The sequence below is a fragment of the Dendrobates tinctorius genome, unplaced genomic scaffold (assembly GCF_039654945.1).
Source record: "Dendrobates tinctorius isolate UK_male_01 unplaced genomic scaffold, ASM3965494v1 ptg000127l, whole genome shotgun sequence".
Classification (NCBI taxonomy): domain Eukaryota; kingdom Metazoa; phylum Chordata; class Amphibia; order Anura; family Dendrobatidae; genus Dendrobates; species Dendrobates tinctorius.
The window spans coordinates 6,524,821-6,539,831 of NW_027361795.1; the positions used below are offsets into that span (position 1 = coordinate 6,524,821).

A 15,011-nucleotide genomic window follows, 5' to 3' on the forward strand; every position below is an offset into this window, starting at 1 on the left:
TCTATGCAGTATTTTGTAATTATTTCGGTGCTACTGAAGTTATTTATATTACCATACGGTATTCTGCTCCCATCTCCAAGCCCCAAAGCTTTAATATCCCCCTCCCTTTATCCTTAAGCTCAGAGACCCTAATGGGATTTCTTATGTCAGGTGATAACTGGGGATCTTTCAGTCCAAGGAGCTCATCTAACAGAAATCACAGAAAGAGAAAGGAAGGAAGAAGACTTGCATCGAGAGACACATGTTAAAATATCAGAAGACAATTTTCGTAAACAACATATAAAAGGAAACCACTAAATAGAATGGAAAGAGATAGGTGAGGTCCTTTTGACAGAGAGGATTAGCTCATCACAGTGCAACATCTCTGGAAAACTGGAATTTAAGAACAAGAGATTTAAAGCTGACATTCCTGTCAAAGGAGCCCACCGTATAATCTGTAAACGCAACAGGGAACACAAGGCTGCTAAACGCAGTATACGATTACGGGACATCGTGGAGGGCAAGGAGGCTCCAGACAGAACATTAATTAGTCCCATACAACAGATTCTGGACGATAACGGAACAGACAGTGAAGATTCTGAGATGGGAAGTGGAGCTAGTGCAGAAGACAAGGAGCTGGCGAAGAGGTCTAAGGAGCTTGAGAAAAAGCTTCAAGAAGATGCAGCAATGGATGCCAAGACAGTAAAACTACTACTGCTCGGTGAGAAACACTGCATTTCATGGTGATTGGTAGATGGTGCACCACAATGGGGTGGATAATAAACTTAAATGTTGGTCATCATTTTAGAATAGTTGCCATTTTTAGCAAAAAATACATACAAGTTGGAATGATTACACCTACTGACGATACTAAGAACACTCTCATAGAATGAGACATGATGTCATGTGTTATTGTCATTAGCAAAGCATATTACATTTTTGGTTGCAATCCATACATAAATGGCAGTATCTGCAACTAATTTCTTGAAAAGTTGTGCTTCATTTAAGATATTTGCCACAACTTGAATTGGAAGCCATTATGTCAGATGCATATAGTTTTAGCCAGCCGTCCTAGAATGTTCAGCTCCGTTTTCTCAAATATAACTCACTTCTCCAACAAATCTTGCTGTGTCAAAACTTTCCAGCTGTCTAACCATGGACAGGCCATGTTTGTTTCAGGATGCTGCAGTACAATCCACATCAAAGGTCTCCTTATGAAATACTGAACAGTCGAAGGAATCAATTTATCTCATAAGACTTACATAATTACTCAACTTACCTCTAGTGAGGCCTGTACAATGGTTATGAAACTAAAACAAGAATAGCATCTGACAGTCATTAGATTGAAGATGGCATAATCCAATTACATAATGAGTAATACCAGTGAGTTGTCAAATTACTGTAAAGCAAATTACAAGAGAAATACTGATCTTCTGCATCCTCGACTCATCAATTAATGTAGTTTAGGTAAAAAGCTAACCTTAGTTTTACTACATCAGCTTCCTACTTAATTACTACTGTCTGCATTGTTAAGTCCATTGATATTATGTCTAGTTTCATACCAGTATAACAGATTATTGGGGGTGCGCACAGTTGAGATTCTACGTTTACTAGTCTATATATTTTTCACTTTTGATTAGTTTTGAGCCTCCATCTGGAACACTTACATTACAAGGTGATATAGCATGGAACATCTTATCATTGCCAATATATTTTCTTAATATGTATCTCTGCCCACTCAGAAGGTAACTGGATATCTAATTGGGAGATTATATTTGCAGATTCTTGGCACTTGGTGCATTTTGAGGCATAATTAGCGCAATGGTCTTTCCTAAATTTCCTACTATTGCCTACCCTAGGAAGGTACATGCAGTTTATGATGGACTTTGTCCACAATTATGGTTCTCCAACAACATCGTTTGAGCTCAGCGAGGAAAACATCTACATTGATTCTACATATAGCAGGGGTCCCCAACCTGTTGTCTCGCGGACCTGTCTGTCAATATATTGCATTAGCACCAGGTCTAACAAACAGCTATGAATAGCAGGTCTCCAGATGGTGATTTTAGAAAGTAACCCTACAAAAGAAGAGCAAATCTAAATGAACATACAATGGCTTAACAGTTGGAGATAAACTAAGTTTGGTTAACTGGAGGTAGGATGTTATGGTGAGTTAAAGGGTTGCTTGAAGTTGGATGTGGTGGTATAAAAGGTGGGAGTAAAGTTGGGAACCCCTGATCTAAGTATACTGCCTCAGAGTGATTTCTATGGGAAAGTTTTGGCTGTTATTATACCAGTAATGAGTGCTCTTGATATCACTAATTTGGAAGTTGGGGGGGGCGGTATCTGGATATCACTACCCGTTGGGTAGAATGGGAATATGGTTTGTGACACTCTCAGAGTGGAATGTGGCTCAAACAGTAAGAAAGGTTGGGGACCACTGTATAATAGTATTCTATTAATGGATAAGAACAAATAAGTCGCCAAATTTATTGTAGCAATTGAATGGAGTTTGCTTGCTTTCAATGTGTTCATGTAGGTTTTCTTCTCGGAAAACATACAAAAAGGGCAAATGGCTTACTATGAAATGGTTTCCAGGGTTAATGACTGAGAAGATTAGAAATTTGAATGGTTTCCCCTCTTAGGACAATCTTTGTACATCTCTTCGAAATTTTTTGGCATTATATATGAAACCTTAAGGGAAACAAATACGTATGTGATATACTCACATACAATAAATCTTTTTCTGTAGATCCTTAAAGTGAATCAGTGATCAGATTCATGCCACTCAAACCATAATCTGACTGCAAGACGTCTGTATCAATTCAGAGAAAATATAGGTATAGCAAAAAACCGTAACTGGAGACGAGGCGTGACTGGAGTCTCCAAGTGATTGTCAGATCTCTCCTTCGTGTATACATAAGGTGGTACCTGTCAATCACCTACAGTGGCGCTGGAAAGAGCCGGCCAGGAGCGAATCCGGAATAATCTTGTCTCCTGGCTATTTCTCGGTCTTATCAATTGAATCAGATTAAGAGATGTAAGTGACTCATCAAAGGGACAATTGGTGTCCCAAGTAACTATAGTATGGAGCCTCCTATACCTCATCATATATGAGACAAATAATGCTGATTTCTTTGCAGGGGCTGGAGAATCTGGAAAGAGCACTATTGTGAAGCAGATGAAGTGAGTAACAATGTAACCATCCACTGCATAAATGTTTCACCACACGAAATTTCCCATACATTATGTCTCTTCCTGATCTTACATCTCTAGTAATTTTACCAATCAATTTTATTAAGGATTATCCACCAAGATGGATATTCAGAACAAGAATGCTTGGAGTTCAAAGCTATTATCTACGGCAACATACTGCAGTCAATCCTTGCTATAATCCGTGCTATGAGCACTCTTGGAATTGATTATGGTGAATCAAGCAAAGCGGTAAGTAAGAGTTAAAGGGAACCTGTCACCTTGGAAAACAATGCTGCCTGGTCGCCTTACTGAATGCGTAGCTACCTTCAGACAGTAAGGCTATGTGCACACGCTGCAGATTCACCTGCAGGTTTTTCCCCGCGGAACCGCAGGTAAAGTGACCTGCGGTTTTGCTGCAGTTTGGCCTGCGGTTTCACACCTCTACTATGTTAAAGGTGTGAAACCGCAGCGGAATCCGCAGAAACAATTGACATGCTGCGGAAAAAAAAAAAAACGCGCGGAAAACACCGCAGCATGAGCACAGCGGTTTTGAAAACCCTTAAGGTTACATGGTACTGTAGCATGTCTGGGGAACTGCTGCGGTTCCGCAGGGCCAAAACCGCAGCGGAACCGCAGCGTGTGCACACAGCCTAAGGCTGTGTTCATACGTTAAGGATCTTTCGCGTTTTTGCCGCGTTTTTCCACATCAAAAATGCTTAAAAAAATGCATACATTAAGCATCCTATTAATAGAATGAAATCTGCAATTTTTGTGCCCATGATGCGTTTTTTTCCGCAAAAAAAACGCATTGCGGAAAAAACCGCAGCATGTTCATTAATTTTGAAGAAAATTTGCGGATTTCATTGCATCATCAAGCTCCGGAAAGAAACGCTAAAAATCTGCAAAAAAAAGAAAACAAAAAATGCGAAAAAAACGCAAATAAAAAATTGCGGATTTCCTGGGAAGGAGTCTGGCTTTTCTCAGGAAATTTCTGCATACGTAGGCACATAGCCTTAGGGTATGTTTCCACGCTGCGTAGTAGCAGCACATTGGATGCAGCGGAAAGCTACACACAGTGATAATGCATGTGTTCATCGAACACATGCGGAATCACCGCATCCCATCCATAGACTGGACTATATCTTGCGGAGACTGAGCGTCTCCTGCGGTCTATAAAGACGCGTGGCATGTCCGGTTTCGTGGGTGTCACCTGCGTCTTTGTACGCATAGTGGAGACTGGATTTCATAAAATCCCCTCCACTATTGCTGTAACATCTGGAAGCTGCGGATTGAATGCTGCAGATGTACGCAATGTTCAATCCGCAGCAAATCTTGATGTATTACGCCACGTCGAAACACACCCTTAACGTAACCCCTTCACAATCTTGGGATTTTAGTTTTTTTTTTTTGCTCCCCTTCTTCCCAGAGCCAAATCTTTTTTATTTTTCTATCAATATGGCCTGTTAAGGGCTTGATTTTTGTGGGATGAGTGGTTCTTTTGAACAAGACCATTGATTTTACCATATAGTGTACTGGAAAATGAGAAAAATATTCCAATTCTACAATTGTTTTTTTTTTTTTTTTACCATGTTCACTAAATGCTAAAACTGACCCGCCATTATGATTCTCCAGGTCATTATGAGTTTGAAGATACCAAATGTGTATAGGTTCTATTTTTAAGTGGTGCAAATAAAAACCTTAAAAAATTACACCATTTTCCGAGTCACATAGCGTTTCCATTTTTCGGGATCTGGTGCTGGGCAAGGGTTTATTTTTTTAAACGCCAAACTAACATTATTCCATTTTATTGCAGTGTGGCAGTGCCCAAAAAAACGTAATTTTGATGTTTTGATTTTTTCACATCACACCATTTACCAAACGGATTAATTTTATTTATATTTTGATAGATCTGACATTTCTGAACACAGCGATATCAAATATGTATTTTTATTGTTTCATTGTGAATGGGGCAAAAGGGGGTGATTTGACCTTTTGTATTTTTTTTTTTTTTTTTTACACTTTTCACTGACTTCAATAGTCTCATTAGGAAACTTGAAGCTGCGAACATTTGATCGCTTGTGATGCACATAGCAGTGCAGAAGCCCTTATACATGTAGCAGAAATAATCATTTCGTACGAACGCTGGCCAGGGACTGGCGTCCATAGGAGATCTGCAATGACAGGCATGAGGGTCTTCTGCAGATCCCCAGCTGTCATTGTCAACCCATGATCATGTGTCAGGTGCGAAAATGGGCAGGGTTTGTGATGCGTTAAATGCCGGTCGGAAATGGACAGTGGCATTTAACATGTTAACAGCAGCGGCTGGATGGCGATTCCACCTGTGACTGTTAAGGGCACATGACAGCTGATCAAATCATGGGCCTGAAAAGGGAGGCAACCTATGACGTACCTATCTGCCCGAGAGTTGTCAGGTTTCGGTAATAGGAACTTTAATCGACAGTCAGTTCTGTAGCGTATCTGACTGTAGCAGCTCCATGCACGCCCCTATAACTTAAAGCTGGCAGCTCCCGGGAGGAAATAAGTTCATGTTCTCCCAGTAGCTGCACTTTCAGCAAGACAGCATCATACTGCTCTTTACCTGCAGACAAAACCCTATAGCTGCAGGTAAATAGCATTTTCCCTCATACACATAATCCTTAGGGAAGATTTATAAACACAGATGATCTGATACATGTGGAATAAAACAACGGAACATAAAGTCACTGAAGACTTTTGAGATCTACTATCTGCATTTTTCACAGTCGGTTGCACGCATTGCTGTATAGTAAGTGAGATGGTAACATCGAACGTCACCTTTCATGTCCTCACCTACCGCATACCACAGGGGCTGTGGAGGCTGAAGGAATGATGACTGCTTTGGTGCTATTACATTTCCACTACTTCTGGTCACATTTTAACAATGGTGGAGGGGAGTAGAAAACTATTTTTACATGTTACATATTTGTTAAATTCATGAGGAAAAAAAGCAGGAGAGCATTTTGCGGTGGGTGGCTTTTGGCCTGTGATATGCAGCACCAGAGTTGGAATGGCCCACCAGAGAGATTCTCCGGTGGGCCCTGTCTTCTTCTGGAGAGTTCATAGTGCAAACCTTGAGTGGGGGAGAAAGGTGGGCCCAATGTTCTTCAGTCTGACACTGTACACCACCACGTGGGTAAAACTGTTCTACATTGGGTACAAAATGCAGAAAGCAGTTTTAGAAGTAGTAAACAGGTCTTCAGTGTTAGGCTGAGTGCAGACGGAGTTTTGAGCCCTGCGGATTTTTCCGTGCAGAATGGAAGAAAACCGCAGGTCAAATGACCTGCATTTTTCCTGCGGATTTCTTCCATTTTTCACGCAGTTTTCATGCGGTTTTTGTGCGGTTTTCCATTGCGGTCTTCCCCCTGCGGATTTGGTGACAGGGGAGATAGAAAACCGCACAAAAGAAGTAACATGCTGCGGATTTTGTACCGCAGGAAAACCGCGCGGAAAAATCAGCAGCGTCTGCACAGCGGTTTTTTTTTTTCATTCATTTTAAAGGTACTGTACATCACAATGCGGATATGCAACGTTTCTGCGCGGTAAAATCCGCTGCGGAAACGCTTCAAATCTGCATTGTGTGCACATGGCCTTACCCCTTTATTGCTAATATGCACCGACACTCCGAAGCGTCCGTGGATGTATCAACCTAAATCCTCGGAAACACTCTGCTGGCTGAAAGCATTAATGATGTGTCTGTCACTAGCTAGGATGACTAACCGGTTGATGACTAACCAGTTGATTTGCGAGTGAACTGCAATTCATTTTTGTACACAGGATGATGGACGTCTCCTTTGCCACCTTGCAGACTCCATTGAAGAGGGCACAATGCCTCAAGAGCTTGTGGATGTGATCAAAAGGCTCTGGAAAGATGATGGGGTGCAAGCCTCTTTTGAAAGGGCAGCAGAATACCAACTTAATGACTCTGCAGCATAGTGAGTGTCACAACATACCACAAGACTTGTAAAAATAACACTTCACACTGTGGAAAGTTACAGTGGGTGGTTTTTTTCCTCTCCCTCCCGTTAATACTGAAAGTTATAGTCATAAATTTACTGTCTGCTTCTTTTTCTGTTTAAATCTGCAAAGAGCAACATTATTAAGCGGCACCTCCTACACTTTGTCTTTGATAAATTTAATCTAAAAGTTCATTGCTTCACCAATTATGGTAAATGGAGATCCGGTACAGTATCACATGCATCAGTCACTGCTTCCTTACTAAACCCAGCCCCTGACCACAGCCCAGAAGTGAAGTGTCCCCACTCCTGTTTAGAGCCCACAATGTTCTCAAACACCCCGTCTAGTCAGGCACAGGACACTAACTACTCTTAGGCCTCGGGCACTCAACCGTCCGAATGCCATCTGTAAAAAGAATAAAAAAAAAAAAAAAAAAAAACCGGACTGTACTCAGACCGATGTTATTCAGTGGGGCATTGTAGAGGACTAATTTCTTTCACTTACCAAATCGGTGTTTGAAAATTTAAAAAAAAACAAAACCGCAGTATACACAAGTTTACTCTGTACATCAGATGAGACTCACCCATTCGTGTCTATGGGTGCGAGAACAAAAAAATACCGGATGCCACATAGAGCCACAGCAGAGAGTCCGTTTTTCACTAACTGAGACAGTATTTTAGTTAAATAAAAGGAATCTGTCACTTTAGATAATGCTATTAACCTGCAGATATGGGATTAACCTGCATTTAAAGGGAATCTGTCAGCGGATTTTTGCTATTTAATCTGAGAGCAGTATAATATAGGGCAAGTGAGTCTGATTCCAGGGATGTGTCACTTACTAGGCTGTGTGTTGTAGTTTCATTACAATCAGTGTTTTATCAGCAGAAACTCACTACAGGACTACATCCTGCGACAAATCAGTGTAACCTCGCCCCCACCACTGATTAGCAGCTTGCTGACAACATACACAGGAAGCTTCTCATCAGGGCTGTATTATACACATAAGCATTGCTAAATCTACACGAGAAAACAAGGATTCTAGCAAAACTGACATCCCTGGAATCAGCCTCTCAGCTAACATAGCAACAACTTTCTGACAGGTTCCCTGTAAACAGTATTCAAATGCTGTATTGCAGCCATATTAGAAGTATGGCTACGGGAGCCTCCAGCTTTCACTCATGGCACGGAGTGGCAACAACCACTGCTCGCTATACTGTGAATGGGCTACTGTAAGCACTCCCTGCCAGTTTGGAATGACAGCTCACGCTGCACAGCAGAGTCAATGAAATAAACAGGGAGTATTCACAGCCGCCGCTCATAATATCCTTTAAACCATCACTCCGTTTTTTTTTTCCGAGTCTGCAGCGTATCATCCGCATGCACAAATGCATGCAAAAACGCATGTTTACGCAGCGTTTTTATGTGCATCATCTTACGCATGATGAAAAACGCTGCGTTTCTATGCTTTTTTTGCACGCGTTTGCGCTGTATATGCCCATGCGTTTGATGACGCCAGACAAAAGTGGGCGTGTCTCATGAGATTTCTATTTAAATTTTGAAGACCGCATGCGTATAGAAAGCATGCGTATGCATGTCCTTGCATACCAATGCGTTCCCATAGACAGTAATGCGTTTGACGCACTCATCCGCATGCCTGCGCATATTTGATGGATTTTTGACGCCTCAAAAAAATGCAACATGTTGTGTTCACTGCACACCGCAAAACGACGCATGCGTACGCAAAAGCATGCAAACGCATGTCCCTGCGTACACCATGTTAAATATATGTACGCATGACGCATGCGGATCAAACGCTGCGCACACAGACACAAATGTGAAACCATCCTTACTAATCTATGTTCCCTGCCTCTAGTAATATACTTTCCAGCTGCTGTCTTCAGCTGTGCCCATTTCTGATCAGCCATCTTGTGACTACAACTTCCGATTGACCAGAAGTCAGCGGTAATGGTCAAAAGGTCTCAATGTAAGCCGATGAGAGCCTCGTTCTGGTTCTCATAGACTTTCATTGAGTAGTGACTACTGGCTCACCCAGCAAACAGTGGAACGATCCGGCTGGTCACAACCTACAGAAGATGACAAGAGCGGCACAGATAACAGATGAAGATGGTGTCTGGTGAGTATATTCACCCAGCAAACACTGGAACGATCCGGCTGGTCACAACCTACAGAAGAGGACAAGAGCGGCACAGATAACAGATGAAGATGGTGTCTGGTGAGTATATTACTAGGGGCAGGCAACTTAGATTAGTGACATCACTGCAGTGGTAAAATGAAAAAAAAAAAAATGCTGGAGGTGGGCTTTAAAAGATTATTCTCAACATTAGTCTTCAGTAGCACACAGCTCTCCATCTTCATACTGCTGGGGGAAGGCACTCCTCGAGTGACAGCTCTAGCACAATAGGTTCTTCAGAAAGACCATGCTACAGTGTTACTCATTACAAGCGCTTGGCTCTGGGAAAGCAGTGATTAGAACTGATCTGGAAGTAGGGACAGGGCTGGAGATTTTACAAAACTGATGGCAAATCTGGATCTGGCCCCAACAGTGAGGGAGAGGTGCGCAACTGAAGAAGCAAATGGTTCCAGCTGCATATAAAAATTCTTTCTTCAGAAACGTGTTAAAATACACATATGTGCTCTCCAAGTGCTAATACAGACAGAGGCTACGCGTTTCGACCTAGATCGGTCTTTAACCAAGTCATGGTTTGGTTAAAGACCGATCTAGGTCGAAACGCGTAGCCTCTGTCTGTATTAGCACTTGGAGAGCACATATGTGTATTTTAACACGTTTCTGAATAAAGAAGAAATAGTTTTTATACGCAGCTGGAACCATTTGCTTCTTCAGTATCGCTATCTCCACGTTTGTCCATACGGGGTTCCGAGGATCTGCGCAGGTGGCTGGCATACTTTTACTGTTTTAGAGGTGAGCAACTGTTGAATTGCTGCAAAATAAACACTCCTACTATGCATGGACGAGGGGCAGCACCCTGAAACGTGTCTGCAAATGGAGATTCTGTTTGGGCTTATCACAAATCATGTGGCAAAGTTCGTTAAACGGTCAATATTGACTTTTAAGATTGCTACATCCAATAGGTTACACTAGAGTTTTTGTCTTCTTTCTTTCTGAACCAGCTATTTACAGATTTAAATATCCCAGAGGAGCCATGCATGCCCTACAAGTCTCTCTGTGCCAATTGGTTCTCTCCCATAAAGGAGACGCTTCACCCCATAAACCCCATCATTGGCTTTTAAGGGCAGGTGCACGACATCTTTCAGACATGGACGTACCTTTTGAAGCAGATGTCGTCTTTGTAAAACGCTGGTGATGTTGTCCTTGAAACTTCTTTTCGGACGTCTCTTTGGACATGTTTTGCTGTGGCATTGGCTTATTTCTTAAATTCCATTGATAACATAATGACAACTTGCACACAGAAGCCGCCAAAAGAATAAACTGGTCACTTTTTAGTCTCTTTACGTCTTAATGTTACAAGAGATGGAACACATGCACAGAAAGTGGTTTTCATTTCTTCTAACTTTTTAGGGTTCTTTTCAGATGGGTTCCAAGCAGAATTTGCCTGAAAAAGACAGTTTGCCTTACTCGGCCAAACTACTCCTCCTAGTTTGCACCGACGAGGAGGCAAATAACCTCTGCAATGTTGTGCTAGCTTTCTTTTTCTAACAGCTATATTACCTTTTCCCTAACCCCACATATAAAGAATGGTATTACAAGTATGTAGTAACATGCACCTAAAGGTCTTACAGAGGCGGCTGTAGATAAATTTTGTGCCACCATTTACGTCTGCGCATTGTTCCTACATTTTACTGGCTTTTTTCTTATCAAATTAGTTACCTTAACCAACTGGATAGGATCACAGCACCTGGCTACCTCCCAAACGAGCAAGATGTTCTCCGTTCCCGTGTGAAAACAACAGGAATCATAGAGTCACAGTTCTCATTTAAAGATCTACACTTCAGGTTTGTCCATTTGGCATTCTAAATAAGAAGCGTAATGGCAGACGTTGATTAAGCATCAACAACCATACTTGCTAATATGACAATTCAGTGTATTCACTTGTGGCACTAGGAAGGTATAGGCTTACCTAAAGCAAATTCGTAACCCGCCATTTCCCCAAAACAAATGATCCAAGATCATCAGTATATGTTTTGTGACTAGACTGAACATTATGCTTCCCACCAGTAATGAACTCCAAGCAAGAACATATTTCAGATGTTTTAGCTAGTCAAATATATGGAAATATTTTTATAAATATCAGTCATTAGAACATGGCAGCAATGACTAACCGAGGTTGTCAACCATCTGGAAATTCCTGGACAGTCCGTAAAAGTAGGGCACTTATTTGCCCATGTCTGTGTAAAAAAAATATAAATTATGATTGCAATTATCCCCATTTTACATTTTAGTGTGAGCAAATAATGTCTTCATATCAGAAGTAAGGGCTGTAGACATCACTTATAATCATAATGATTTATTATGGCTTTCCAATGTGTCCATAGAAAAATCTTGGCAGTCTGAATTTTTGATAAGCCGTCGTGTAAAAAGAAAAATTCAAGTTTGCAATCCTCTGACCAACTGACGGAGGTCCAACTATTCCAGTCTGTGGCAAACAGAGCAACTCGTTAGTCCCTCAGCTAAAGAGCAGTGCCATTGTGTTGCCTGTTAACATCACTCTGGTTTCTAAACATCTGCATAGACAGCCATTATAGTTGATTGAGGGCCATATATCTTCCTTGACATACTGATAAAACCAAGTGATGTATTTCTGATGTGTTTAATCTTGTTACCATTTTAGGCCAGGATCACACTTGCGAGACTCGTGCAGCCGCACACTCCGGTCCCGAGTGCCGGATATTGAGGCGCGAGACTCGTGCAAGTTTCTCGCAAGTGTGATCCCGGCCTTAAGAGAATATCAGACTTTTCTTTGTTAACACTCAGATACTGTTGACTTTTATAGAATGTTTGACGTGGGTGGACAGAGATCTGAACGAAAGAAATGGATACACTGTTTTGAAGGGGTCACTTGCATTATATTCTGTGGAGCATTAAGTGCATACGACATGGTCCTGGTGGAGGATGAGGAAGTGGTAGGTGATGTGTGTTCCAACAGTTTTATTGTACTATGTGTGGGACTATGTTCGTACAGGAGTCCGTTCATAAGCCAGATGAAATATACCGATGGCTGCGTACCATCTCCACCTACACTGTGTAAAGGACTAAGAACATGGTTTTCCCAATCCAATGTGTTTTAATATTAATATCTCTTGGGGAGGAAGGGGGAGAAAAGATGGAAACTGTGATTGTAATAAAATAACATATTAAAAGGGTTTCTAAGAAATGCTGCTCAAGACGTGTCACCTGTCATGTTTGGTAGCAGAATCATGAAGGAGCACAACTTATTTGCTCACTCAGCCTGACAGGTTTACCAAAGGACAATGCTAAAGAATCTACTGTAAGGCTATGTGCACACACTGCAGATTCATCTGCGGGTTTTTTCCTGCGGAACCGCAGGTAAAGTGACCTGCGGGTTTGCTGCGGTTTGGCCTGCGGTTTTGCCCTGCGGTTTCACACCTCTACTATGTTAAAGGTGTGAAACCGCAGCAGAATCCACAGAAACAATTGACATGCTGCGGAAAAAAAAACGCAGCTTTTCCGCAGGTAAAAAACCGCAGCGTGAGCACTGCGGTTTTGAAAACCCATAGGCTAACATGGTAAAGTAGCATGTCTGTGGAACTGCTGCAGGGCCAAAACCGCAGCAGAACCGCAGCGTGTGCACATGGCCTAAGCATAAAGGAGAAACTGTAAACAGAAGAGCAAAGAAGCAGAGTGCGCAGAGCTGATTTTTTCTATCTCCTGGCCAATATCCCAATCAGGCTGAGCGATCAGATAATTTATGCTTGTTCATGATCCTGCTCCTCAGCGGTTCTTACAACCCACAAGATTTTGTTTTTTAAAGACAATATTAACTGTGCAAGCACAGTATTTAAAAAAAGGAGGCCGGTCACGGAAGGTTCAGTGACCTGTCATTTAAGCCACAATGAGGCCAGAGCAACTTAAAAGCCGCCCCGGAGCACGAGAAACTCATTAACTCAAAACTGTAAACACAGATTAAACAACCACAGGATGGATTTCATCACCCCAGGTATCATTTTTTATCAGTAGAACAACGCCAACCCGACTATGTCTGTAGTTTACTGAGCACATTCCTGATGACAGGTTCACTTTAAAAGGGTTTTTTTTTCCCCAAGATTACACAAATTTTGTTCTAAGGCAGATAATTTGATTAAAAAGGAGGCTGGCTATAGAAAATGACTGTTTAAACCAAGCACAGGCGCTTATTGCAACCTTCTTGTGGCCAAACAGTGCAATGAACCTTACCACCAATTTGATTTCCATTTCTCTCTGCCCTTTTCTGGTTCTTGCAAAGCCAGAGCTTTCAATCAAGAAAGAGGGGGTGGAGATAGATGCAAAACCAGTATATGGAAAGGTGCATGCTAGCGTTTGGCCATACAAAGGGTGCCGCAAGCGCCCATGCATGGTTTGAACAGTCTTTTGTGTTAATATACTAACTTTAAATAACAAAGGAGTCCCCTCCATCACTGTTTACTTGGCTGCAGGGCGAATGTGCTTGTCTTCACAAATGACCCATCTAGCTGATCAATAGCTGTATACGGTCAAGGCCAGTGATTGGCTGCAACAGTCACCTGTCATTTTATTATAATGTTATGTCTGCCTTTAACCAACCCTTAATGATACTGGAAAACCCCCTAAGCGAAAAGTGGCAAGTGGTAAATTACTATAGGCAAAGTAAAAAAAAAAAAAAATTCCTTTTTCTTTTAACAGAACCGGATGCACGAGTCGCTTCATCTGTTCAACAGCATTTGTAACCACAAGTTCTTTGCTGCCACGTCGATAGTACTTTTCCTTAACAAGAAGGATCTTTTTGAAGTGAAAATTAAAAAAGTTCATTTAAGCATCTGTTTCCCAGACTATGATGGTGAGTGTCATCTACTCAAAACCTTTCAATTTTCTTACCCAAGAAGTGTCCTGCTGTATTAAACCAATGTCTACGTCCCGACGTTTCCCCAGGTGCATAAACACGTATGCGTTTTCTGTTCTGTGGCAGGTCCAAATACGTTTGAAGATGCGGGCAATTATATCAAGTTACAGTTTCTTGATTTGAACATGCGGAAAGATGTCAAGGAGATCTACGGCCACATGACCTGTGCCACAGACACGCAAAACGTTAAATTTGTGTTTGATGCGGTGACTGATATCGTCATCAAGGAAACACTGAAGGACTGTGGACTCTTCTGAATTTCACAGTAGTTCTTGCTGAGAAACTATCCTCCTATTCTTTTCCGAAACAGGATTGTAACCAGTAACAAGAGCCCAAAAAGTTGCATTTTGTGTAAGCATTGGCAACCCTTCCATACTAATAATTATATAGTACAGCAGTACAAGTATGTAGGTGGTGTTATGTTTACCAGCTCTGCGAAAAACTCTAAACAGGTAGCAGATCTGCCACCGGCTTTGTCAGACATAGGCAGCTATGCCCAAATAAGACCGCTCAAAATTGCTTATCATACACGGTTTTCTCTGGGCTGCAGATATTTTATCAGACATGACAAATTGTTCCAAAAGAAAAAGGGGATAAAGGGTTCTCGCAGCTTTTCCCCCCAAACACTACCTGGACCTATAGAATAAATCCTACTGAACTTTGGATTACTTCCAGTTGTCGCCATGTCAGCCTTCCTTTTCAATATACAGACAAAAGGATCTTTAGATCTGATGAAATCTTGTAATTAGA

The 15,011-nt window shown here is 41.6% G+C and overlaps 1 protein-coding gene across 1 annotated transcript; it reads left to right on the top strand.

Moving 5' to 3' along the window:
- Window positions 1–315: 315 nt before the first annotated feature.
- Window positions 316–14,983, top strand: GNAT2 (G protein subunit alpha transducin 2). The gene is made up of 8 exons (XM_073542457.1): window positions 316–700; window positions 3,123–3,165; window positions 3,282–3,423; window positions 6,988–7,145; window positions 11,032–11,160; window positions 12,159–12,288; window positions 14,045–14,198; window positions 14,328–14,983. The coding sequence occupies exons 1-8, from the start codon at window positions 583–585 to the stop codon at window positions 14,516–14,518; spliced, it is 1,065 nt and encodes a 354-aa protein (XP_073398558.1). The 5' UTR covers window positions 316–582; the 3' UTR covers window positions 14,519–14,983.
- The last annotated feature ends 28 nt before the right edge of the window (window positions 14,984–15,011 follow it).

What these genes read in the sequence shown, in the direction of transcription:
- GNAT2 (XM_073542457.1), top strand. Translation starts at nt 583, where the DNA reads ATGGGAAGTGGAGCTAGTGCAGAAGACAAGGAGCTGGCGAAGAGGTCT. An exon ending in ACTATTGTGAAGCAGATGAA is followed by an intron (nt 3,166 to 3,281) that starts GTGAGTAACAAT and finishes AATTTTATTAAG; the next exon opens with GATTATCCACCAAGATGGAT. An exon ending in TGGTGGAGGATGAGGAAGTG is followed by an intron (nt 12,289 to 14,044) that starts GTAGGTGATGTG and finishes TTCTTTTAACAG; the next exon opens with AACCGGATGCACGAGTCGCT.